Below are 27933 nucleotides of genomic sequence, written 5' to 3' on the forward strand. Positions count from 1 at the left end.
AGGGAACTTCATCAGTGTTGAGTTCCTGCAGTATTTTCGTGATGAAGGGTCTTGGCCCGAAACGTCGACTGTTTATCCATTTCCAGAGATGCTGCCTGACCTGCTGAGTTCCTCCAGCATCTTGTGTGTGTGTATGTGTATTTTTGCGTTAGTTGCTTCGGATTCTAACATCTACAGTTGCTGCTGTTCAGTGAAAGCAGTTAATTAGTGTAGAGTGTCAAGGGCTTTGTACAGGAGGGTAATTCGGCGAATTTCTTCTCAAACCCCGGCGCGACGGGAGCGAGAGGATGATCGTGACACCTGGCGCACACAGGGGGCAGTTTTGCCTTGCCTGGTGGGTCTGGAGAGACGCCTGGATACTGGTGAGGTTCGATTGTTTTGGGGGGTGCGCTCGATTGTGAGTCGGAGGGCGGCCGTTCATTCAACTGTTTGGCCGCCAGTTAGTCAGTTAACGAAGGTGATCATAACCGGGTGTCTGACGACTCTCCAGCTCCTGGTGAGCTGCTCATTGGAGCGCAGGACTGCCGCGGTCGTCGCACCGTCATTCCAGAATGTACCGCGGCTCCTGAGTGGTTGAGCCTTCGGCGAGCAGCCGAGTATGCCCAGTATGGGGTTCACACCGGAGACTAGTGAGCAACTTCACAGCTTGATATGAACTGCCTCTGGTGACTCAGACTCCTCAAAATAAAACGATTAACTGCGCTTGCGTAAAATAAACACATTGAGCCACGCGCAACTCCCTGAACCAACATGGTTTTTTTTCAAAGGGAAATTAATTAAAATACTTTTTTTCCAGGTCTCAGACCCAAATAACGGCTATTTCCTACAAGATTTGGAAATCAGGAGTATCAGAGCCGCCTGAGACTGTAAGTTCAGTCTGCGGAACAGTACGGACTAAATGCTAATGGCCTGTTCTTTACCCACAATCCCCACGCATCAGAAAGCGCTCTACTTACCGCCGGCCCGCCGACGCGCCTGCGTGACCCCTCCCCCTCCCAGGTACGTACTGCATCACGGGTGCGACAAGTCGGGCAGACCTCACCGACAGTGGGTCGGTGCAGCGGGGCTTCCCCGCGGATCCACTCCGGGACCCGCCGTCGGGGCTGATCGGGCGCAAGATTCTCACCTGCCGCCGTGTCCCGAGAATCTCCATCAGGGCTGCGGAGGGACCCACATTCGCTGTGTGACTCGGACATTATTCATTGATATATCTCGTATCTCGGGAACAATGAACCCCTATCGGTGCGCTGATTGCGGGAAACGCTTTAAACGATCCAGCGATTTAATCAAACACCAGCGGGTTCACACCGGAGAGACGCCGTTCATCTGCTCCGAGTGCGGGAAAGGATTCAACCAGTCCTCCAACCTGCTAACGCATCAACGGGTCCACACCGGGGAAAAGCCGTTCATCTGCTTGGAGTGTGGGAGGGGTTTCAGTCAGTCGTCCTCCTTGCTGACGCACCACCGGGTTCACACCGGGGAGAGGCCGTTCATCTGCTTGCAGTGTGGGAGGGGGTTCGCGGAGTCGGTGAACCTGACCAGGCACCAGCAAGTCCACACCAGGGAGAAGCCATTCACCTGCTCCGAGTGCGGGAAGGAATTCGCTGGGTCAGCCAATCTGATTAGACACCAGCGGGTTCACACCGGGGAGAGGCCGTTCATCTGCTCCGAGTGCGGGAAGGGGTTCACCGAGTCAGCTAATCTCACCAGACACCAGCGAATTCACAGCAGGAAGAAACCTCTTACCTGCTCCAAGTGCGGGAAGGGATTCTCTCGGTCATCCGAACTGGTAATGCATAAGCGAATCCACACCGGGGAGTGGCCGTTCACCTGCCCCATGTGTGGGAAAGGGTTCCACTGGTCATCCCACCTGCGGATACACCAGCGGGTTCACACCGGCGAGAGGCCGTTCACCTGCTCCGAGTGCGGGAAGGGATTTTCCGAGTCGGCGAAACTGACTCGGCACCAGCGAGTTCACACCGGGCAGAGGCTCTTCACCTGCTCCGACTGCGGGAAGGAATTTACCGAGTCATCCAGCCTGCTGACGCACCGGCGGGTCCACACCGGGGAGAGGCCCTTCACCTGCTCCGAGTGTGGGAAGGGGTTCAGTTGCTCGTCCAACCTGCTGAGACACCAGCGAGCTCATAAGAGAGAGAAAGTTTAAAATCCGCCAGATGTGGAATATTACTGATACACCCGTGAGCGGTTCGGTTCTGCGGTAATCACTGCTGCTCATCACACCCAGGAATGAACACTGATCCCCGGCCACAGCTCTGCTGATGTTAGTGACCACTGTAACTGAGCTGGAGTTTAATATTCTCGATCTGTTTGAAACTCCTTGTCTGGCAGGCTATTGATGCCTCCCCAGTATATAGAGCGAAGTCCAGCCATTCAGGCCAGCGGGGGGAAAAATCTGCGACCTCCCCTCCCGCCACTGTCTCTGCTCCGCCGCAGCCTCTTCGCAGCTCACCCTGCCGGAATATCCTTGTCTCCGAGCTTCCACTTCCAGGTATCTCTGCTGTTCACCTCAAGCACCTTCCGAGGAGTGCGGCCTGCTTTGTGTCGATGTCGGGGGGGGGGTGCTGGGTGGTGGGGGGAGGGAAGGAGTTTGTTTTGATTTGCAAAAATTGGACGGAGGGGACGAAAGCAGGTCAAAGACATTCCGAATCCCTGTAACCGTGAGTTTTTTACGGACCTATATTGTTTTGGCAGAAGTGAAATAAAGTGTTGGTGAAATTAATTTGACCGAATGGCAACACATACCGGGACATGATGCCTTGGGTCCCAACGTGTGGGAAAGGTGCTAGTGAATGCCACACTAATGCACGTCGACAGAACATTAAACTATGAGTGTTGCCATGACATCATAACGAGAGGTAATGACGTCAGTTACTCCAAAGAGTCCAGAATGATTCCACCAGAATAGAGAACAGGAAACTTAATACCACTAACTAAGGGAGGAGGGAGAAAGGAAGGGAACGTCCGAGATCCGAGAAAGTCCAACAGTAAACAATTCGCCACAAGGCAACTGTAAGTACGTACAGGGGTTGTCTGGATTTATGAAAGGGGAATCACACCCAACAAACCTGGTGGAGTTTAATGAGAAACGGGAGTTGAAAAGGTAATGGGTGAAACCAATGGCCATTGGGGAACTTTACAAGAAATTTCATGAGGTGCCACACAAGAGGTTCACAAGTAGTCCAGGGATTGGGGGGGTAATACATACGTCAGCATGGATTATGGATTGATTACTGGATAGAAAAGGGAACAGGAATAAATAAGGTCACTCGGACGTGGAATGTTACAGGGATCGGGGTCGGGCTCCCGGCTGCTCACGGAGTGAGCCACTGGAGTAGCCCAATATAACATACCCGGGTCTGCCGACAGGACAACGCTGGGTGAGAGGGGGCAGCTGTGAGGAAGACGCAGAAGAGGGCTCCAGGGTGGATACAGAGGTGTCGTGCATGGGCGAAGCAACAGCAGTCAGAATAAAATTGCTGGTACAGAGCAGGAAAGGGCTCTTCCGCGCAACGGCTCCATGTCAACCAAGGTTCCCATTTGAAGCTAGCCCCACTCTCCCACGCTTGGCCCATATCCTTTCCAACCTTTCCTATCTATGTGCCTGTCCGAGTACCTTTTTAAATATTGTTAACCGCTAAGTACTTCAACCACTCCTCTGGTGCCTCTTTCAGTGTCTGGACCACAATCTCAGTGGAACAGTTGCCTCTCCCTGTCAATTCTTTTAACCTCAAACCTAGACCCTTGGGGGGGGGGGGGGGGAATGACTGTGGTCAATACTAATGGGATTGGGTTTGTGAAAGAGAAACATGTCCAACATACCTAGCTATACCGTAAGGTCGGCCACTCTGATAGAAATTAATAAGAAAGTAGTTTGAAAATGCTGTTGGCTCTGTACCCATGTATAATGACAATAAAGATCATTCAATTCAATTCAGACACTCTTGCAGATAAATTACACAACTACTGAAAGGAATTCAGAAGGGTTTTATTGGAAAACGATTTGAGGACAAGTGTTTTCTCCGACTGAAATTGTACTGAGCCCCTGCTGAGACCAGATCGAGAATCCTACGAACAAGTTGGTCTCCTTACCTTGGTTGCTCCGTGGACCAGACCTCGTACCACCCAGGGGAGGAGCAGAGGTGGCGTAGGAGAGGACAGAGATGCTGGGGGGCACACTGGAATCTGTGCTGGGTGAGGGGCTGGGCCCCTGCGGGTCAGTTCCCCCGTCGGCGCTGCCCTCCAGTGTTCGCTCCCCGGAAACAAGCTTTATTGTTTTGTCTGCGGATGACCCAGCGCGAGATGGGGAACCGCGACGTGCCTGTTCTTGCAGAAGCATAGCTCCTGGACGACATCTCATGCACCATCAATCCAGGCCATGTCACACGGGGGACTTGTGCTAATATTATTTTGTGACCGTATGTGCTGTGTGTGACTATGTGCACTGTATTTCGCACCTTGGCCCTGGAGGAATGATGTTTCGCTTATCTGTATGGTTGAATGACAATTAAACTTGAGCTTGAACTCAAGTGGGAGATTCCTCAGTGGATGGAGTGCAACAAAAATTCACCAGGTTGTCCTGCGAAATGACATTAAGCAGACTGGGACCCTTTGCTCAAAGAATACGAAGTGATTTCATTGATACACAAAATACTGGTGGGGCTTGACAAGGCAGATTCAAGTGTTTACTCCCTTGTTGAGGTGTCTGGAACCAGGGTTCAGTATCTCAACATGAATAGTCATCTAGCGTAGAAGCAAGCTTTTGGCCCACTGAATCTGTACTAACCACCATTTACACATTGATACCTTTTAAAATGCTTCATACACCCTTTGGCTATTTTATTAGGTACACTTCCACACCTGCTCGTTAATACGGGTATCGGATCAGCCAGTCGTGTCGGCAACTGATTGTTGATAAACTTGCAGATGTGGTCAAGATGTTCAGTTGTTGCTCAAACCGAACATCGGACTGGGGTAGAAATGTCTCGAAGTGACTTTGGCCGTGGAATGATTTGTTGGTGGCCAGACGGGGTGGTTTGAATATCTCAGAAACTGCTGGTCCCCTGGGGTTTTCACGCACAACGGTCTCTAGATTTACAAAGGATGGCGTGAGAAACAAAAACAAAAAAAATCACGAACATTCAGTGCGCGGCAGTTCTGTGGGAAGAAAACACCCGGTTAATGAGAGAGGTGAGAGCACAATGGCCGGACGGGCTGAAACTGACAGGAAGACGACAGTAACTCAAACCACACGTTACAACAGCGGTGTGCAGAAGAGCATCTCTGAATGCACGACACGTCAACCCTTGAAAGCGGATGGGCTACAGCAGCAGAAGACCAGGGACCATACACTCAGTGGCCACTTTATTGGGTACAGAAAGGTACTGAGTATGCATTGCCGTCAACACCATTGTCCTGAATTAGGCCATTCAGCCCATCGAGCCTGCTTTACCTTCCAAGCATGGGGTCAAAGAGAAAACAACTGTTCTCCTACCTTCTCCTTTCTTCCATAACCCTCAATTCTCGTCCCCCTCCCCGCCACGAACCAAAAAGCCTATCAGTCTCCGTCTTGAGTACACCCAATGGCTCCGCCTCCGCAGCTCTCCACGGCAAGGAATCCCGCACATTCTCCTCACCCACACACTACATGCAACTTACAGCTCGCACACCTCTGCAATGTGGGAGGAAGCGGGGGGGGGGGCATGCAGAACGCGCAGGGACTGTAAAACGCACGGACCCCACAGTGACATCGCCGGAGTTTGTGACTTGCACGGCGAGGCAGTGACTACCACCTGCACCACCGAGTCAGCCAGGGGCGAGAAGGACGCAGCCTCACCCCAGATGATTCCGAGGTTTTTGGAATTCTCTGCCCAAAAGAGCTGCAGGGACTCGGTCATTGAGGAGATTGGGAGTTGGCAACATGGATTGTTAAATATGGAATGGAGGGACGTACAGTTTAACTGCAAGCAGGTGACAATGGGGTGACATCCTGCGGTTCTGGGGGGTCCACTGTCCCGGTGAGGGTGGGCCACTAGCTGTTCCGCAGCCAGTCGCAAGTGATGCTCCTCTTACCACGGGGCACAGCAAGATCCAACAGGCTCTACCCTCGCTCTCCTTCTGTTTAGGAAACCGTTATTTAACTGAAAGGCTGATACGTGCAGGAGATCACCACTCGCGCTCTCCGCTCTGCCCTCCAGTACAACTTAATCCTATGGTCTCGCAACTCCACGTTCTCGGGATTATTTATTTATTTGTATGAATGTTTGACGTATTTCCAGAGTTTTTTCTTTTGCACGTCGGTTGTTTGTCAATCTTTTCGTGTAGATTTTCATTGATTCTGTTGTATGAGAGAGCAACACGCGGACAGTATATTGCCCGCTGCTCCAAAAACCATGGGCGCTCTTCGTCCACTCCTGTATCCTAACCTCAGTCCCACCCGTGGTGTATCCTGTTGTTTGCGAAATATTGTGACGAGTCATGCCGAACACGCCAATCGAGTCACGAAAATACTTAAAAATTACCTGTAGTTTGTGATACCTTCTGATTCAGCAGCAGGTAGCATTCGCGACAAAGGAGAACTGTACATGTGTTAAAGGATATTTTAAAGGCACACAACTTATATATAACAAAACCTATCGGCTCACAACTTCTGTTCTCAGCATCATTATTATTGTTTTTATGTATTCGCACAGTTTGTCTTTTTGCACATCGGATGTCAGTCTTTGTGCGTCATCTTTCATCGAGAGTAGGTATCTCTTTGTTCTACTGTGACCATCTGAAGGAAAATGAATCTCACTGGAATACACGGTGATTGGTATTTGAGTGTTTGATAGCAGATTGACTTACTTTGAACTTGCAGCTGCAAAGTGACGCGCTAACCGCTGCCGTGCGGTCCTGTTACGGACTTACAACACCACCGGGGACAGTGCAACAGCATCTGGTGCTTGTGGGGTCGCCGAGCGCCAACTCACCGCGGCAGGAGCCGGCAAGAACATTCACATCGGCGGTGCATTCACCGACAGCTACCGACGCTGGGCAGGTAGCTGTCATATAACATGGACTAACAACAGTTCACCATCGTTAGACGCTGCAATACCAACCATCTCTGGTCAAGGTCTACGTCTGCAGCATGCTACCACCCACGCCGGACCGGTCAACAGACGGTGCCCCTACACAGGGTCCTCGCTCACCCGGAGAAGAGGAACCTTGGACTACAGACAGCATTCAGCACCATAATTCTTCCAGGTTCGACAAGAAGCTCGGAGAACTCGACCAGCACACGCCATGTTCGCAGCTGGATCCTGGACTTCCAGTCGGATCGCCGGCAGGTGGTAAGGACCCCTGCCCTCTGACCTTCAACACAAGCCCCCTCCTCTGCTCCCTGCACACTCACGACTGCGTTGCCACGCGCAGCTTCAATCCGCCGATCAAATTTGCAGATGAAGTTTGATCATTTGATGGGCCTTATTTCTAACAATGATGAGACAGCCGCAGAGGAGAAGTCAATGCCCTGACACAGTGGTGCCAAGAAAACTTCCGACTCACTGTCGAAAAACGAAGGAATTGATCATGGATTACAGGAGGAACGGAGACAGTCTAGCCCCTATTGACATCAATGGGACTGTAGCTGAGAAGGTGAGTAGTTTCAAGTTCCTTGGTGTACACATCACCAAGGATCTCACGTGGACTGTATATACTGGCTGTCTGGTGAAAAAAGCACAACAGCGCCTCTTTCACCTCAGACAGCTGAAGTAGTATGGCACGAGTCCCCAATCCTCAGACTTTCTACGGGGTACCACCGAGAGCATCCTGACTGGCTGTATCACTGCCTGGTACGGGAACTGTACCACCCTCAATCACAGGGGCACTGCAGAAAGTGGTGCGAACAGCCTAGCACATCCTTGGGTGTGAACTTTCCTCTATTCAGGACATTTACGAGCAGCAAGTGCATAAATAGGGCCCAGAGGAATATCAGTGACTCCAGCCACCCCAAACACAACCTGTTTCAGCTGCTTCCATCTGGCACACAGTACCACAGCATCAAGGCCAGGACCTACAGGCTATGGGTCAGCTTTTTTCCACCAGGCCATCAGATCAATACACATTGATCTCATTGCATATCTGACTGTACATACATGTATGCTAAACAATTAAGTATACAATCTTGGTACTTGGGCAATATCCTCCCACATTTCCTTCCTTATTGCTTGTACATTGCAACGTAAAGATTTTTACTCCCTCACGTTGTGAGATGGGTGCAAGAAATAACATTCTAATTGTAATTCTGAATTGTTTTGTGGCAACAGCTTACTGACTGGTGCGAGGCGTTAGCACCATTTGCTCGCATCGTCTCTGGCCGAGATTCAGCGAGAGACCAGGTGGGGCATCCGAGCTTCAGAGGGCGTTTCTAAACACAGGCGACTCCGAAAGCTGAACGGAAAAAGAAGCAGGGGGAGAGGAGGGGCAGGGAGCGAGGGAAATGAGGCGGGGGAGGGGGGGGGGGAGGATGTTCTTCAGACGGAAAAGAAGACAGATTTGAAGAAGGAGAAAGGAGAGAGGATTAGATTGTAGATAAGTCGAAAAGCAGATGAGCGAAAAAGCAGCAAAATACAAGATGGGGAAGGTGGGGTGGGCGCGGGGGGATCCAGTGGAAAGCAAGGATTGTATCGATGGGGGGGTGGGGAATGTGGCAAGTGAGTCTGGCACAGAACAGTTCAGCACAGGAACACGGACACAGATGCTGGAAATCCAGAGCCAAATCCGGAGGAAGCAGCAGGTCAGCCTAGTGAACTTGGTGCGTCAGCGGACTGAAGACTGAGTGCGGGAAGGGATTCACTCAGTCATCCAGCGACTCTGACAAAGCAACAGCGTTTTTCACACGAGAGAGAGAGAGAGAGAGAGAGAGAGAGAGAGAGAGAGAGAGAGAGAGAGAGAGAGAGAGAGAGAGAGAGAGAGAGAGAGAGAGAGGAGAGGAGAGAGAGAGAGAGAGAGAGAGAGAGAGAGAGAGAGAGAGAGAGAGAGAGAGAGAGAGAGGAGAGAGAGAGAGAGAGAGAGAGAGAGAGAGAGAGAGAGAGGAGAGAGAGAGTTCATCTACCTCTGACTGGGGGAAGGGACGGTGTTAATGTCCTCACTAAATCATTCAGAGGACCTTCCGATCATGAGACATGAGACCCGAAATCTGCTGAGGGCCAGATCGGAGGCGCTCAAGTCTGGAGATCAAGCGAGCTACAAGAGGTCCAGGGGCGATCTCCGGAAGGTTATCTCACCGGCAAAGTGAATCGACGAGGGGTGGTCAACCGTTCTGGCAGGGCTTGAATGCTATCCCCTCTTATGCCGTGGTGATATCAAATGACGTGGGTCTCGGCAGGGCTTCCAGATGAGCTCAGTGCCTTCTGCGCTCGCTTTGACCGTCAGAACATGCAGGAACCATCGCAAACTCTCCACATCCTATGACTTCAGTCTTTGAAGGTGACGTGCAGCTGGCGTCGGGGGTGGGGGGATGAATCCACGAAAAACATCCGGATCGGACGGGGTACTTGGTCAAGTACCAGAGGCCTGTGCTGATTGGCCGGTAGTTCACTGAGATCTTTACCCTCTCCATTTGGCAGCGTGTGGTATCGAATTGAATTACTTACATCCTTCATATACATGAGGAGCAAAAATCTTTACGTTACGTTCTCCGTCTAAATGCGCAATATGCAATTTACAGTAATTTGTAATAAGTATAACATAGAAATACAATTGTATCAATCAGTCTGACGGCCTGGTGGAAGGGGCTGTCCCGGAGCCTGTCGGTCCTGGCTTTTACGCTGCGGTACCGTTTCCCCGGATGGTGGCAGCTGGAACAGTTTGTGATCAAGTCACAAACAAGAGGAAGTCTGCAGATGCCGGAAATCCGAGAGCAACACACCAAACTTCCAGTAATGCCTCCACCCAGCCCTCCCCCTTCACCATTTCCCATCCCCCCGTCCCTCTCTCCTTGCCCGCCCATCGCCTCCCTCTTGTGCTCCTCCCCCCCTCTTCTTTCTTCCATGGCCTCCTGTCTCTTTTCACCAATCAACTTCCCAACTCTTTGCTTCATCCTCCTCCCTCCAAGTTTCATCTATCGCCTGGCGTTTCTCTCTCCCCTCCCCCACCTTTCAAATTTACTCCCCGGCTTATTTTCCCAGTCCTGCCGAAGGGTTTCGGCCCGAAACGTCATCTGTACGTTTTTCCACAGATGCTGCCTGGCCTGTTGAGTTCCTCCAACATTTTGCGTGAGGTTGGGGTGACTCGGGTCTCCAATGATCCTTCGGGCCCTTTTTACAAACCTGCCTTTGTCAATGTCCTGCACCGTGGGAAGTTCACAATATACAGACGCGCTGGGCTGTCCACACCACCCTCTGCAGAGTCCTGTGATTGAGGTACCCACCCGGTCCACACAGGCTTCAATTATACCGGTGCCCAAGAAGAGCGTGGTAACCTGACTCAATGACTTCCGGCTAGTGGCACTCATATCCACGGGGATGAAGTGTTTAGATAGGCCGGTGATGAATCAGCTCCTGCCCGAGAGGCAACTTTGATCCGCTCTAATTCACCCTACCTGAGCAACAGGTCCACAGCAGAAGCCATCTCATTGACTCTTCATTCAACTGTGGGACACCTGGACAGCAAAAAATGTACACATCAGGAAGCTCTTTATCGACCACAGCCTCAGCATTCAACTCCACCATCCCCTCAAAGCTAATCAATAAGCTTCAAGATTTTGGCCTCAGTACCTCCGGTGGGCAATTGGATCCTGGGTTTCCTCACCTGTAGACCCCAGTCAGTTCTATTGGCAACAAAATCTCCTCCATGATCTCCATCAGCACAGGGCTGTGAGCTTAGCCCCCTGCTCAACTCACTTTACCTGTATGACTGTAAGACTAAGCACAGCTCCAATGCTATATTCAAGTTTGCTGATGATAGATAGATAGATAGATAGATAGATACTTTATTCATCCCCATGGGGAAATTCAACATTTTTTTCCAATGTCCCATACACTTGTTGTAGCAAAACTAATTACATACAATACTTAACTCAGTAAAAATATGATATGCCTCTAAATCACTCTCTCAAAAAGCATTAATAATAGCTTTTAAAAAGTTCTTAAGTAGTTTACTTAAATACATTAAATACAATCAACCCCGGCACTTTAACATATCTTACTCCTGGTGGTTGAATTGTAAAGCCTAATGGCATTGGGGAGTATTGATCTCTTCATCCTGTCTGAGGAGCATTGCATCGATAGTAACCTGTCGCTGAAACTGCTTCTCTGTCTCTGGATGGTGCTATGTAGAGGATGTTCAGGGTTTTCCATAATTGACCGTAGCCTACTCAGCGCCCTTCGCTCAGCTACCGATGTTAAACTCTCCAGTACTTTGCCCACGACAGAGCCCGATGATGTATTGTTGTGGACTGAACCAAAGGTGGTGACAAATCATCGTATAGGAGGGAGGTTGAAAATGTGGCTGAACGGTGTCATCTCTCAATGACAGCAAAACCAAGGGACTGATTATAATCTTCAGGAGAGGGAATCCAAAGGTCGACGAGCCAGTCCTCATTAAGAATCAGAGTAGAGGGCATTAACAACGTGTCCTGGGCCCAGCATTTAAGTGCATTTGAGAAGAAAGCACAGCGGCACCTCTACTTCCTCGGGAGTTTGTAGAGATTCGGTGCAGACATCTAAAACTCCGTCAAACTTCTATAAATGTGCAGTTGAGAATATATTGACTGGCTGCATCACACCTGCGATGGAAACAACAATGCCTTTGAATGGATTCAGCCAGCATGCTCTCCTAAAAAATTCAGCCCACTACACAGAGCCTGTCATAGGAAAGCAGCACCCATTATGAGGGCAAACACGAGGAAATCTGCAGATGCTGGAAATTCAAGCAACACACACAAAATGCTGGTGGAACACAGCAGGCCAGGCAGCATCTATAGGGAGAAGCACTATCGACGTTTCGGGCTGAGACCCTTCGTCAGGACTAACTGAAAGGAAAGATAGTAAGAGATTTGAAAGTGGGAGGGGGAGGGGAAAATGCAAAATGATAGGAGAAGACCGGAGGGGGTGGGGTGAAGCTGAGAGCCGGAAAGGTGATTGGCAAAAGGGATACAGAGCTGGAGAAGGGAGAGGATCATGGGACGGGAGGCCTAGGGAGAAAGAAAGGGGGAGGGGAGCACCAGAGGGAGATGGAGAACAGGCAGTGTGATAGGCAGAGAGAAAAAAAAACTAAATATATCAGGGATGGGGTAAGAAGGGGAGGAGGGGCATTAACGGAAGTTAGAGAAGTCAATGTTCATGCCATCAGGTTGGAGGCTACCCAGCCGGTATATAAGGTGTTGTTCCTCCAACCTGAGTGTGGATTCATCTTGACAGTAGAGGAGGCCATGGATAGACATATCAGAATGGGAATGGGACGTGGAATTAAAATGTGTGGCCACTGGGAGATCCTGCTTTCTCTGGCGGACAGAGCGTAGGTGTTCAGCGAAACTGTCAAGATGAATCCACACTCAGGTTGGAGGAACAACACCTTATATACCAGCGGGGTAGCCTCCAACCTGATGGCATGAACATTGACTTCTCTAACTTCCGTTAATGCCCCTCCTCTCCTTCTTACCCCATCCCTGATTTATTTCTTCCCCCCTTTTTCTTTTTTTCTCTCTCTCTGCCCATCACTATTTGCCTGTTCTCCATCTCCCTCTGGTGCTCCCCTCCCCCTTTCTTTCTCCTGAGGCCTGCCGTCCCATGATCCTTTCCCTTCTCCAGCTCTGTATCCTTTTTGCCAATCACCTTTCCGGCTCTCAGCTTCACCCCACCCCCTCCGGTCTTCTCCTATCATTTTGCATTTCCCCCTCCCCCTCCTACTTTCAAATCTCTGACTATCTTTCCTTTCGGTTAGTCCTGACGAAGGGTCTCGGCCCGAAACGTCGACAGTGCTTCTCCCTATAGATGCTGCCTGGCCTGCTGTGTTCCACCAGCATTTTGTGTGTGTTGTTGTTAATGTTGACAGTGCTTCTCCCTATAGATGCTGCCTGGCCTGCTGCGTTCCACCAGCATTTTGTGTGTGTTGCACCCATTATGAGGGACAGCCATCATGTAGGAGATGCTCTCTTCTTGCTGCTGCCATCAGGTAGAAGGTACAAGACCCAAGACTCACACCACCAGCTGAAAGAACAGTTATTACCCCTCAACCATCTGGCTCTCGAACAAAAGAAGTAACTACACAAAACTTCTCTGAAGGGTTCCCACAACCAATGATCTCACTTTGAAGGACTCTTTATCTCAGGTTCTCATTATTTATTGCTTTTTATTTATATTTGTATTTGCACAGATTGTTGTCCGCACTCTGGCCCTCTTATAGTTACTATTCTATAGGTTTGTTGAGTATGCCCACAGGAAAATACCATCTCAGGGTTGTATATGGAGGCATATGCACTTTGACAATAAAATTTACCTTGAACTTTGAGTGGGTTCACTCTGTCATTGTACCTGTAGAGACATCGGTGAGTTCACACTGACGTGGATGTGCAAAGTATCATAGTCACTGTAAAGTTGTACTCTACAGTTATTAATCCTGATAATTTGTTTATTCCTGGAGATACAGTGTGGAACTGGCCCTTCTGGCTCACCGAGCCACACCACACAGTAACCCTCCTAGTTAACCCAGGACAACTTACAGAGACTTAATTAACCTACTAACCTGCACATCCTTAGACTTGCCTGATTGAATCCTGGTCATTTTTTGCCTGTTTCCGCCGGCATTAGAGTTCCCAGTAATTGGACTGGACTATAATAGTTCAAATTACAAAGTAAATACATTATTAAAGTACGTATATGTCACCAAATAATACCCTCAGATTTATTTTCTTGCAGGCATTCACAGTAGAAGAAAGCACTACAAAAGAATCGCTGAAAAACGACACACAGGCTCACGCTGACAAACAACCAATGCGCAAAGGAGGACAAACAGTGGAAATATAAAATAATAATAATAAATAGTACTGAGAATATGAGATATGGAGTCCTTGAAAGTGAATCCTTAAGTTGTGTTCAGTGATCAGTTCACCGTTGAGGTGAGTGAAGTTATCCACACTGGTTCAGGAGCCTGATGTGTGGAATCAGTTCAGTGTTGGGGTGAGTGAAGTTATCCACACTGGTTCAGGAGCCTGATGTGTGGAATCAGTTCAGTGTTGAGGTGAGTGAAGTTATCCACACTGGTTCAGGAGCCTGATGTGTGGAATCGGTTCAGTGCTGGGGTGAGTGAAGTTATCCACACTGGTTCAGGAGCCTGATGTGTGGAATCAGTTCAGTGCTGGGGTGAGTGAAGTTATCCACACTGGTTCAGGAGCCTGATGTGTGGAATCGGTTCAGTGCTGGGGTGAGTGAAGTTATCCACACTGGTTCAGGAGCCTGATGTGTGGAATCAGTTCAGTGTTGGGGTGAGTGAAGTTATCCACACTGGTTCAGGAGCCTGATGTGTTGAATCAGTTCAGAGTTGGGATGAGTGAAGTTATCCACACTGGTTCAGGAGCCTGATGTGTGGAATCAGTTCAGTGTCGGGGTGAGTGAAGTTATCCACACTGGTTCAGGAGCCTGATGTGTGGAATCAGTTCAGTGTTGGGGTGAGTGAAGTTATCCACACTGGTTCAGGAGCCTGATGTGTGGAATCCGTTCAGGGTTGAGGTGAGTGAAGTTAACCACACTGGTTCAGGAGCCTGATGTGTTGAATCGGTTCAGTGTTGGTGTGAGTGAAGTTATCCACACTGGTTCAGGGGCCTGATGTATTGAATCAGTTCAGTGTTGGGGTGAGTGAAGTTATCCACACTGGTTCAGGAGCCTGATGTGTGGAATCAGTTCAGTGTTGGGGTGAGTGAAGTTATCCACACTGGTTCAGGAGCCTGATGTGTGGAATCAGTTCAGTGTTGGGGTGAGTGAAGTTATCCACACTGGTTCAGGAGCCTGATGTGTGGAATCAGTTCAGAGTTGAGGTGAGTGAAGTTATCCACACTGGTTCAGGAGCCTGATGTGTGGAATCAGTTCAGTGTCGGGGTGAGTGAAGTTATCCACACTGGTTCAGGAGCCTGATGTGTGGAATCAGTTCAGAGTTGGGGTGAGTGAAGTTATCCACACTGGTTCAGCAGCCTGATGTGTGGAATCAGTTGTGTTGGGGTGAGTGAAGTTATCCACACTGGTTCAGGAGCCTGATGTGTGGAATCAGTTCAGTGTTGGGGTGAGTGAAGTTATCCACACTGGTTCAGGAGCCTGATGTGTGGAATCAGTTCAGTGTTGAGGTGAGTGAAGTTATCCACACTGGTTCAGGAGCCTGATGTGTGGAATCAGTTCAGTGTTGGGGTGAGTGAAGTTATCCACACTGGTTCAGGAGCCTGATGTGTGGAATCAGTTCAGTGTTGGGGTGAGTGAAGTTATCCACACTGGTTCAGGAGCCTGATGTGTGTAATCAGTTCAGTGTTGGGGTGAGTGAAGTTATCCACACTGGTTCAGGAGCCTGATGTGTGGAATCAGTTCAGCGTTGGGGTGAGTGAAGTTATCCACACTGGTTCAGGAGCCTGATGTGTTGAATCAGTTCAGTGTTGGGGTGAGTGAAGTTATCCACACTGGTTCAGGAGCCTGATGTGTGGAATCAGTTCAGTGTTGGGGTGAGTGAAGTTATCCACACTGGTTCAGGAGCCTGATGTGTGGAATCAGTTCAGCGTTGGGGTGAGTGAAGTTATCCACACTGGTTCAGGAGCCTGATGTGTTGAATCAGTTCAGTGTTGGGGTGAGTGAAGTTATCCACACTGGTTCAGGAGCCTGATGTGTGGAATCAGTTCAGTGTTGGGGTGAGTGAAGTTATCCACACTGGTTCAGGAGCCTGATGTGTGGAATCAGTTCACCGTTGGGGTGAGTGAAGTTATCCTCACTGGTTCAGGAGCCTGATGTGTGGAATCAGTTCAGTGTTGGGGTGAGTGAAGTTATCCACACTGGTTCCAGAGCCTGATGTGTGGAATCAATTCAGAGTTGGGGTGAGTGAAGTTATCCACACTGGTTCAGGAGCCTGATGTGTGGAATCAGTTCAGTGTTGGGGTGAGTGAAGTTATCCACACTGGTTCAGGAGCCTGATGTGTGGAATCAGTTCAGTGTTGGGGTGAGTGACGTTATCCACACTGGTTCAGGAGCCTGATGTGTTGAATCAGTTCAGTGTTGGGGTGAGTGAAGTTATGCACACTGGTTCAGGAGCCTGATGTGTGGAATCAGTTCAGTGTTGGGGTGAGTGAAGTTATCCACACTGGTTCAGGAGCCTGATGTGTGGAATCAGTTCAGCGTTGGGGTCAGTGAAGTTATCCACACTGGTTCAGGAGCCTGATGTGTGGAATCAATTCAGAGTTGGGGTGAGTGAAGTTATCCACACTGGTTCAGGAGCCTGATGTGTGGAATCAGTTCAGTGTTGGGGTGAGTGAAGTTATCCACACTGGTTCAGGAGCCTGATGTGTGGAATCAGTTCAGTGTTGGGGGTGAGTGAAGTTATCCACACTGGTTCAGGAGCCTGATGTGTGGAATCAGTTCAGTGTTGGGGTGAGTGAAGTTATCCACACTGGTTCAGGAGCCTGATGTGTGGAATCAGTTCAGTGTTGGGGTGAGTGAAGTTATCCACACTGGTTCAGGAGCCTGATGTGTGTAATCAGTTCAGTGTTGGGGTGAGTGAAGTTATCCACACTGGTTCAGGAGCCTGATGTGTGGAATCAGTTCAGCGTTGGGGTGAGTGAAGTTATCCGCACTGGTTCAGGAGCCTGATGTGTTGAATCAGTTCAGTGTTGGGGTGAGTGAAGTTATCCACACTGGTTCAGGAGCCTGATGTGTGGAATCAGTTCAGTGTTGGGGTGAGTGAAGTTATCCACACTGGTTCAGGAGCCTGATGTGTGGAATCAGTTCAGCGTTGGGGTGAGTGAAGTTATCCACACTGGTTCAGGAGCCTGATGTGTTGAATCAGTTCAGTGTTGGGGTGAGTGAAGTTATCCACACTGGTTCAGGAGCCTGATGTGTGGAATCAGTTCAGTGTTGGGGTGAGTGAAGTTATCCACACTGGTTCAGGAGCCTGATGTGTGGAATCAGTTCACCGTTGGGGTGAGTGAAGTTATCCTCACTGGTTCAGGAGCCTGATGTGTGGAATCAGTTCAGTGTTGGGGTGAGTGAAGTTATCCACACTGGTTCCAGAGCCTGATGTGTGGAATCAATTCAGAGTTGGGGTGAGTGAAGTTATCCACACTGGTTCAGGAGCCTGATGTGTGGAATCAGTTCAGTGTTGGGGTGAGTGAAGTTATCCACACTGGTTCAGGAGCCTGATGTGTGGAATCAGTTCAGTGTTGGGGTGAGTGACGTTATCCACACTGGTTCAGGAGCCTGATGTGTTGAATCAGTTCAGTGTTGGGGTGAGTGAAGTTATGCACACTGGTTCAGGAGCCTGATGTGTGGAATCAGTTCAGTGTTGGGGTGAGTGAAGTTATCCACACTGGTTCCAGAGCCTGATGTGTGGAATCAATTCAGAGTTGGGGTGAGTGAAGTTATCCACACTGGTTCAGGAGCCTGATGTGTGGAATCAGTTCAGTGTTGGGGTGAGTGAAGTTATCCACACTGGTTCAGGAGCCTGATGTGTGGAATCAGTTCAGTGTTGGGGTGAGTGACGTTATCCACACTGGTTCAGGAGCCTGATGTGTTGAATCAGTTCAGTGTTGGGGTGAGTGAAGTTATCCACACTGGTTCAGGAGCCTGATGTGTGGAATCAGTTCAGTGTTGGGGTGAGTGAAGTTATCCACACTGGTTCAGGAGCCTGATGTGTGGAATCAGTTCAGTGTTGGGGTGAGTGAAGTTATCCACACTGGTTCAGGAGCCTGATGTGTGGAATCAGTTCAGTGTTGGGGTGAGTGAAGTTATCCACACTGGTTCAGGAGCCTGATGTGTGGAATCAGTTCAGTGTTGGGGTGAGTGAAGTTATCCACACTGGTTCAGGAGCCTGATGTGTGGAATCAGTTCAGTGTTGGGGTGAGTGAAGTTATCCACACTGGTTCAGGAGCCTGATGTGTGGAATCAGTTCAGTGTTGGGGTGAGTGAAGTTATCCACACTGGTTCAGGAGCCTGATGTGTGGAATCAGTTCAGTGTTGGGGTGAGTGAAGTTATCCACACTGGTTCAGGAGCACGATTGTGGGAGGGGTATAACTGTTCCTGAACCTGTCTGTGTGGATGTACCTCCTTCCCTATGGTAACAGCAAGAAGAAGCCATGGCTGGGATAGCAGGGGTCCTGGATGATGGAAGCTGCTGTCTTGCGGCAGCGCTCTCTGTCGATGTGCTCGGTGGCGCGGAAGGCTTTTCCTGATGGACTGGGCTGCATGCACCACTTGTTATAGGCTTTTCTGTTCCTGGGCATTGATATTTCCATACCAGGCTGTGATGCCACCTGTCAGGGGTACTCTCCACTGTGAACTGTGGGTCTATGCCAGATAACACAGTTCTGATCCAAAGTTTCTCAAGCCCCAGTATGGAAAAAATATGGTATCAAGACAGGCCTTTCAGCCCAGCGGGGGCACACTAGAAACTGCTCCCCTCCTGCTGGTGTTTCTACCCCACACCAGCCTCTTGCAGCTCACCCTGCTGCAATATCCTCCCGTCTCTTTCTCCCCACTGAGCTTCCACTTCCGGGTATCTGTGCTCTTCACCCAACCTCCCTCTGCAGGAGTGGGATCCACATTGTGTCTCTCTGAGGGGGAAGACCTCATGGTCAGACTCACAGTGGAAATGCCGCAGGGTTTTAGCCCTAAATGTTAACTTTTGCTACCCCCCCCCCCCTGGACAGACGCTGCTGACCGTGCTGAGCCCCTGTCGCAGACTGTTTCTCTCCAGCGGCTGCAGTCTGTTGTGTTCCTGGGGAAGTGTCTACACTGCATTTACACCAACCTGGAGGTTTGGACAGGAACTGACTGGGGACTTGTCCCAAATGTTCCTTTTCCGTCATCTTCTGGAGCCGGAGGAAACGCTGCTGGGGTTTCCACCGTTACTCTGAGCTGTGAACCGAGTGCGTTCAGAGATGAGGGTACGTACTGAGGATAATGGCGGAGATCAGCCCAGGAGGTGGGTGTAGGTAATCAGGCTGAGATCAGAGATGTGGGTGTGTAGATGAGATGGGGAAGGGGAATCAGCCCAGGTTCATGTGTGTGGGTATGTACGGGAGCTGAGGAAGGGGATCTGCCTGGATCAGGGGTGTGTAGAGGAAACAGGCAGCATTATTGTTTATATTTAAAATAAATTTTATTAATAATTTTTAAAAACTCGAAAGAACAAGCAGTGCCAAACCTTTCACATTCTTGGTCAATGCATTAAATAGTGAGACCATTCTAAAAGATGAAAGTCAGCTTTATTTGTCACTTGTACATCAAAACCTGCAGTGAAATGCATCACTTGCGTCAGCTCAAATTAGCAAGGATTGTACTGGGGGCAGCCCACAGGCGTTGCCCCGCTTCCAGTGTGCCCACAACTCACTAATCCTAACCATTCGTCATTGGAGTGTTGGAGGAAACAGCGGCAGGAATTGAACCCCGATCAGTAATCACTGAATGGCGCTGTAAACACCATAACACATAGGAGCAGAATTAGGCCATTTGGCCCATTGAGCCTGTTCCGCCATTTAATCATGGCCGATCCTATTTTCTCCCTCCTCAACCCTACGCCCCGGCCTTCTTCCCGCAGCGTTTGATGCCATGTCCAATTAAGAACCTATCAAGCTCTGCCTTAAATACATCGAACGACCTGGCCTCCACAGATGCATGTGCTAATAAGATCCACAAATTCACCACCATTTGGCTAAAAAGGTTTCTTTGCATCTCTGTTTTATATGGATGCCCCTCTATTCTGATGCTGTGCCCTCTTGTCCTAGACTCCCCCACCATGGGAAACATCCTTTCCACATCCACTCTGTCTCGGCCTTTCAACATTCGAAAGGTTTCAATGAGACCCCTGCTCCCCCCCATACATCTAAATTTCAGTGAGTACAGACCCAGAGTTATCAAATGTTCCTCGTAGGATAACCCTTTCATTCCCAGAATTATCCTGGTGATCCTCCTCTGGACCCTCACCCATGCCAGCACATCTTTTCTTAGATGAGGAGCTCAGAACTGTTCACAATACTCCAGGTGAGGCCTCACCGGTGTCTTATTAAGTGTCAGCATCACATCCCTGCCCTTGTATTCTAGACATCTTGAAATGAATGCTAACATTGCATTTGCCTTCCTCTCCACCGGCTCTACCTGCAAGTTAACCTGCAGGATGTCCTGCACCAGGACTCCCAAGTCCCTTTGCACCTCAGATTTCTTGATTTTATCCCCATTTAGAAAATAGTCTGCACATTTATTTCTTCTATCTAACTGCATGACCATGCATTTTCCAACACTGCATTTCATTTGCCACTTCCTTGCGCATTCTCCCGATCTGAGTACTTCTGCATCCTACCTGTTCCCTCAACACTACCTGCCCCTCCACCAATTTTTGTACCATCTGCAAAATTGGCAACAAACCATCTTTTCCATCATCTAAATCATTAAGAACAAGAAGCAGTCCAAACACCAGCCCCTGCGGAACACCACTCGTCACTGGCAGCCAACCAGAAAAGGATCCTTTTATTCCCACTCACTGCCTCCTACCAATCAGCCAATGCTCTAACCTTGCCAGTAACTTTCCTGTAATACCATGGGCTCTTAACTTGGTTAGCAGCCTCATGTGTGGCATCTTGTCAAAGGCCTCTGAAAGTCCAAACATACAACATCCACTGCATCTCTACCAACTTGTAGCTATGTTTCCTCATTCAAAACTCTTTCAATGATAGAAACCTCTCATCGTCTTTCCTGTTAACCCCGTTATTACAATTAGATTGCTGTCCGTTCCTGTAAACACTGAAGAATGCATATTTAATTCCTTGAGGCACTTACGATAGAAAATCTTCGCATCCCAGTGAAGCTCCTCTTCACTGTTCCCAGTGCCTGCGTATCCTTTCACAAACATCAGGACCAAAACAGTGTTCAGTATTCCTCACCAACATCCTGTACTACTGACAATATTTTCCTATTTCTAAACTCCTTTCCTAACTGATTGATGAACCTGTCTGTTTTGTAATTCAATCACATGGACGATCATTTATGGTCTACCTCCATTTAAAATAAGACACAAGAGCAGAATTAGGCTTTTTGGCCCATTGTGTCTGCTCCGCCATTCCATCATGGCTGATTTATTATCCCTCTCAATCCTATTTTCCTGCCTTCTCCCCGTAACCTTTGATGCCCTAACTAGTCAAACTCCACTTTAAATATACACAGCGACGGCCTCCATAGTCGTCTGTGGCAATGAGTTCCACAAATTCACCACCCTGTTCATCTCTGTTCTGAAGGGACATCCTTCTATTCTGAGGCTGAACCCTTTTGGTTCTAAACATCTCCACTATAGAAAAGATCCTCTCCAACTCTGCTCCATCCAGGACTTTTAACCTTTGATAGATTTCCGTGGGATCCCCCTTCTTTCTAAACTCCAGTGAGTACAGGCTCAGAGCCGTCAAACACCCCTCATACATCAACTCCTTCATTGCCGGGGTCATTTTAGTGAAACTCCTCTGGACCTTCTCCAATGCCAGCAAAACCTTTCTCAGATAAGGGGCCCAAAACTGCTGACAATGTTCCATGTGCACACTGATCAATTCCTTATAAAGCTTCAGCATCACTTGTTTATTCTAGCCCTCTCGAAGTGAATGCTAACATTGTATTTGCCTTCCTTACCTAAGACTCAAACTGCGTTTACCTTTAGGGAATCCTGCACGAGCTCTCCCAAGTCATTTTGCAACTCCTTATTTCTGAATTTGCTCCCTGTTTAGAAAATAGTCCGCACCTTTATTCCTTTTACCAAACTATCAAACTTCTAATAAAATAATCATCTGCCTTAGGCACTGAATCAAATTCAGAATCTGTCTGGCAATTCTCCATTACCTCTTTAATTGGGCCCGAACCCCCTTGCCTGATTTCCAATCGTTCCCAGTTCGGTAAGTTACACACACCTGCTTCCCATCAGTAACTGCAGGATAAAAACCCTGGAATCACAACAAGGAACTGCCAGCTCGTTGGTCAACTCTTGTATGAGTAACCTCGTTTCATGGTTGTTTAGGACTGTCAGTCCTAAGTTCTGCACCGTCTCCTGGATTCTCCACGTGAACCTTGTCTCTGTACAAAGACTCTCCGGGATGCCGGCTCTCCGTTCACAGTGGTGCTAACGCCCAATGACTCCGCCTCAGCGGCTGTGTCCTCCACCTGGGTTCATCCCCAGCCACGCCCATGCGACAGAATTAGGTTTATTATCATTGACTGCGCTGTGAAATTTGCTGTTTTGTGGCAGCAATGCAGCACGAGACACGGTAATAAAGAAATTAATAATGCAAAAGAAGAATAGCAAGGTAGAGTTCATGGGTTCATGGACTAATTGTGTACACCCCTCTCTCCATCGGAGCATCCAGTATGGAATGCAACCAGTCAAAATGCTCTCCACAGTATACCTGTCAAAGCACATGGTCTCTCACTTTCCCACATTGAAAACCACTTGCCAAATGTTTCAAAATCAGAATCATGTTTATCGTTACTGTCTTGTGTGATGAAAAATGTGTTGCTTTGCGGCAGAAGTGCAGTGCAAAACCATTTAAAAAAACTATAAATAGTGTAAAAAGCAAAAAGAATCTGATGATAGAGGAGAAGAAGATATTTCTGAATCATTGAGCATGGATCTTCCATCTCCTGTACCTTGACACCAACAGTAATAATGAGGAGAGGGCATTTCCCAAATGGTGAGGGTCTTCAAGCTGTCTTCATGGAGGCACCGATTCTTAAAGATGTCCTTGATGATGAGGAGGGTTGTGCCCATGATTTAGCCGGCTGAGTTTACCACCCCCTTCAGTGTCTGGTGATCCTGGGCATTGGAGCTCTCACACACAGCCGTCAGAATGCTCACTGGCGCTCATCCATAGAAATTCACAGGCGTCTTTGATAACATACCAAATCACCTCGAGCTCCTATTGAAGCAGACCCACTGGCATGTATTCATCGCGAGCTCCTTCAAGTTGCTGGCGTTTAGAAGCTTGAATCCCCTCACCCTGTCCGTCGCTGACCCCTCAGTGAGGGCTGATGTGTGTTCTCCTGATTTCTCCTTTCTGAAATCCTCAGTTGTTGTGACACCACTCATCCAGCCCATCTATCTCACTTCTGTACACCTCCTTGTGGTCATCTGAAATTTTATCAGAGGAGGATATTTGACCGATATTCTGTTGCAGAGGCTAAATATCTTCCCAGGCCAGAGTCCATGGCAAGGTTTGCCAGATTGTTTGGTGGGGTGGCAGGTTGTCCCATGAGGAGAGATTAAATAAACTGGGGCTAAATTCTCTCCATTTCAAAGAAAAAGAACTGATTTTAGAACTTTTCTCAAGATATATCAGACAAAAAGAGACTGCAGATGTTGGAATGTGGAACAAAAGGAAAAACAGGGCACTGGAAGTATTCAGTGGCCGGGCAGCATCCGTAGAGGCAAAAGGTGTGGATCTATTTGGATTCAATGGATCGTATTTTCAAAACAAGGACTTGGCTATTTCAGACAGAGGTGAGAATAAATTATTTCAGTGAGAGGATATGGATCCCTGGATCTCCCAGTGCAGGAGGGCTGTGGTGATGTGGCCACTGACCACAATCAAGTCAGCGATCAGTCAATAATTGGAGAATGTGGGAGCCAAGTGATACGTGGTCATTGCAAAGAAAAGGGCTTTGAAGTACAAGATTAGCCGTGGTTTTATTGAATACTGGAGAAGGCAGGAGAGGCTCAGTGGCTGTGAGATTTCTGAACACCCAGCTACCACCCAGTATACTGCATCACTTATGACAGGGCCAGTAACAGTAATAACGTGTTATATATTTAACTCTGTCGTATTTGCACTTTATGTCAATGTGTACGTCTACAGAATGTTAATTATCTATTAATATTATTGTGTTATATTATTTTAAGTTCTGTATGTGACTTATGTACTGTGTTTTGCACCGGGGGATTACGTTTCATTTAACTGTACGCTTGAATGACAACAAATTTGAACTTGAACTCAAAGAGAAAAAGCAGAGAGAGTGTTAAATAGTGTAATGCACAAAATGCCAGAGGAACTCAACAGATCAGGTGAAGGTATCGACCTAAAGATGTTGACTAAACATTTCCCTCCACAGATGCCGCCTGACCCGTTGAGTTCCCCCGGCGCTTTCTTTGCCGCTCCAGTGTCCGGCACAATTACCCCTGTGTCCCGAGAGTGGCGAATGGTTCCAGAGGATGGTGTTCCACGGGAAATTACGAAATATTGAAAGGCCTCAGCAGAGTGCTCGTGGAGAGGGAGATTAAAATAGTGGGAGAGTCTAGGGTAAGAGGGCTGCACATACAATACTGCTTCCAAACCACTACAAGTTCATAGGATATGTTATGGGAGCTTGTTCGTATTTAAGGGTGTCAGTAAATCGGAGCGTGGCTTGGACGTTGAGGGTGGGATATAGGGCTGACATCACACGGCACTGTCATCAAACATCGCTGACATCACACAGGGCTGACGTCACGCAAGGGCGACGTCACACACGGCTGACAGCAGGTCTTTAGGTGAAAAAAATTAACGATTGGGTCGAGGAATTCAGCGGGTTAGGCGTCCTCTGTGGGGGCAGATTCGAAGTCAACCAGCCCTTTTCCCTCTCCAATCGCTGTCGGACCCGCTGAGTTCTTTCAGCATTTTTTTTTTGGCTCCGGATTACAGAACCTGCGGTCTCGAGCATCTCTCCACAAAGCTTAAGGACTTTGCTTGCGTGATGTGTATCCATTGTACCTGCCGGGCAACTTGGGAGATCACAAGTGACGGGAATCTCGCAGCACCTACAGCTACTAATCAGTGTGGCTCTTGAACCCATCCTTCTCGGTGGAGTAAGAGCGCAGATCGTGTCTGATAACTCCGGGCGGTGGATACTTTCCACCGGGACCAGGGCCAATGAAGTGTTTCGGCCCGAAACGTCGACTGTCCACGGATGCTACCTGACCTGCTCAGCCTCTTCCACATTTTGTGTGGTGTGCTCCAAATTCCCGGCACCTGCAAGAACACTTCCCGCGTTTTAAACATTTCATTTTCATTTCGAGCCTGCGGAGGGTGGCAGGTTCCGGATAAATGGGGTGATGGAAATTGGAAGTTGTTATCAAGTACTGCTGATTGGTCCTTGTTCAGCATTTGTGCCAATTACTGATTTGTATGTAGAAGGGAAAATAGCTCTTCGATTCAGGCGAAGTTCATTTCGATAAATTAGAATGGGGTCACAAGGTAATCGAGTCCGTGATGAGGTTCACGGGATTTACCATCTGCTAACAAGGACGAGCGTCCCAAAAAGTCGCCGTGGCCCGATTTCCGAACTCTCCGCGGTTTGTAAATTGAGATGGGGCGGTCTGAAGACTCGGGAGTATCTTTCGTGGCCTTCGTTTTTTAACCAGGAATTCCCCGCAGCACAGAAATGCCCTTTTCACGTCACCAGAGCCGAGAGCGCAAGTGACGAATAAAAAGGTGGGAGTGGAGGGAAAGGAGGCTGGAAGGTGATAGGTAAAGCCGGATGGGTGGGAAAGGGAAAGGAAGTAGGAACCTGATAGAGGAGAGTGGACCATAGGAGAATGGGAAGTGATAGGAGGTGGGTTGAACTGGCAGATTGTCGCCAGTAGGGGGCGGCAGTGAGCCCTACTGGAGCCACGGTTGTTCACAATTGATACCAAGACTTCACGGAAGGAACTGAACATATTGGAGCTAAATTTACTAACGACACAAAGCAGGGTGGGTTGGTTAGATATGAGAAAGATGTAAAAAGTACACGGAGAGAACAGAAAAGATGGCGCTGGTGGGGCTTGAATCGACAATTTGATTGCATAGTATCTCACATCAGTTAGAGGACGTTATCAGAACAACAAGTTTTGGTCATTCAACCCCAAAATCTTGTTGCACCATTCAGTGAGATCGCGGCTCATCTGTTCCCTGCCTTCAGCACTATTCCTTCTGGTTCTACACTGATGATTTGCAAAACGCATTTCTCGGTGAATAATGAGACCCCGGCGGTACCAGTGCCACAGATGTCATCATTGCCGAGTCCTAAACTCGAGCACAAGAAATCTAGAATTAGAATCAGGGTTATTCCCGACGAACATCGTGAAATTTGTTGTTTCTGACGGCAGTACAGTGCAACACACATTCTATAAATTAGAATTGTATATCAGTTGGAACTGGAGCCTGGTAAACTTGAAGGGAACAAAGGAAACAGAGCCCCACTGACTTTCATGTTCTGATGCAAGGCCTCAATCCAAGACATCAACTATCACTTGTCTTCCATAGATGCTGCGCGGTCCAGCGAGGTCCTCCAGCAGATTGTCCCGTTTTGCTCCAGTTCCAGCACTGGCAGTCTTCTTCGCTCTCCCCCTTTGAGTTTTAAAGGGTGTATGGAAAAGAGGGAGCCTATACTCTTTGAGGAAATGGTAAACGGGGCCCAGTGAATTTAAAGCAGGCCTGGGAAAACAGAGCCCCAAAGTTTCAAGAGAACGGATTAAATGTCACTCAGTGAGCCGGATGCCAAACATTGGGTTTATTGAGTAATTGGATAACAGATTATCAGAGCTTTAGTATTGCACTACTAAATGAATGTTTCCAATTCACTGCTTTTACAGACAATGTAGTGCAGGGAGCAACTCACTGCACATCTTCCCCTGGTTTACCTCTTGGTTCTTTACCCAAATATGTTTAATACAGTGAGAGGCGATTGATAAGTTCGTGGCCAGAGGTAGAAGGAGATGAGTTATTAACTTCAAACTTTCTGCATCATCACTCAAAGAGTTGACTTGCATGTGCACGTAACGAGAGCTGTATAACCGGGTTCAAAGCGCTCGGCAGAGATGGTGCTTGGTGTCGGAGGCTCGAAGTTTTCGGACGGACTGGAGTTGGCTGTGGTCGGGGCTCCCAAAGTGCCGTATCGGCAAGCTGCGGCGCTGGAGGTTCATGGCAGGGAGAGTTTTTCTTCCTTCTACCGTCTGCGTGAGATAGTGGGCTGTCGGGACTTTGAGACTTACTTTTAAACCATGCCATGGACTGCTCTTTATCAGATTACGGTGTTGCTTTGCACTGTTGTCAGTTAGTCTTTTATCAATTACGGTATTGTCTGCACTGTTGAAACTATATGTAACTATGTGGTTTTGTGTAGGTCTTGTAGCTTTAGGTTTGTCTGATGGGTTTGGAGCTCCTTTCTGGGGAATGCGCTAAGACGGTAGCGCGATATCAATACACAGCAGCCTCTCCGGACTCTGGGGTGGGGATTGCCAAACGTTATGTGGTTTTTCTTGTGTGGTCTGTTTTGTGCTTTTTCGTGATATCATTCTGGAGAACGTTGTCTCATTTTTTAACTGCATTGAATTTGTGGTTATAAATGACAACAAATGGAATCTGAATCTCCTGCTACTGTAGGCCACGAACTTATCAATCACCCCATGCTGTGGACACTTTCTGGAGGTCCAAGACGCCGACTTCTACAAAGACGGGATCCGTATGCTCCACGATTGCTGGACTAGTGTGTAAATGTAAGAGGGGGCCATGTTGAAAAATAAATGAGCTACGTTTTCTAAAATTGACTCCTTCTACTTTAGGCCAAGAACTTATCAATCACCCCTCGTATTTATCACAGGCTTCTCAATCCCTCTTCCTAAATACCTCAATAAAAAAATCCTGGACAGGTACATGGAGCTCAGAAGAATAGAGGGCTATGGGTAATTTCTAAGGTAAGGACATGTTC

General features: G+C 48.5%; 1 protein-coding gene across 1 annotated transcript in view; it reads left to right on the plus strand.

Moving 5' to 3' along the window:
• Positions 1-1027: 1027 nt before the first annotated feature.
• Positions 1028-27933, plus strand: part of LOC140716397 (uncharacterized) — a 43594-nt gene continuing 16688 nt past the window's right edge. The window contains exon 1 of the mRNA XM_073029087.1: positions 1028-2140. Within this exon, the coding sequence (XP_072885188.1) occupies positions 1229-2140 (912 nt within the window). The 5' untranslated portion in view covers positions 1028-1228. The remainder of the gene's footprint in view (positions 2141-27933) is intronic.

The sequence above is a fragment of the Hemitrygon akajei genome, chromosome 25 (genome assembly GCF_048418815.1).
Source record: "Hemitrygon akajei chromosome 25, sHemAka1.3, whole genome shotgun sequence".
In the NCBI taxonomy this organism is placed as follows: domain Eukaryota; kingdom Metazoa; phylum Chordata; class Chondrichthyes; order Myliobatiformes; family Dasyatidae; genus Hemitrygon; species Hemitrygon akajei.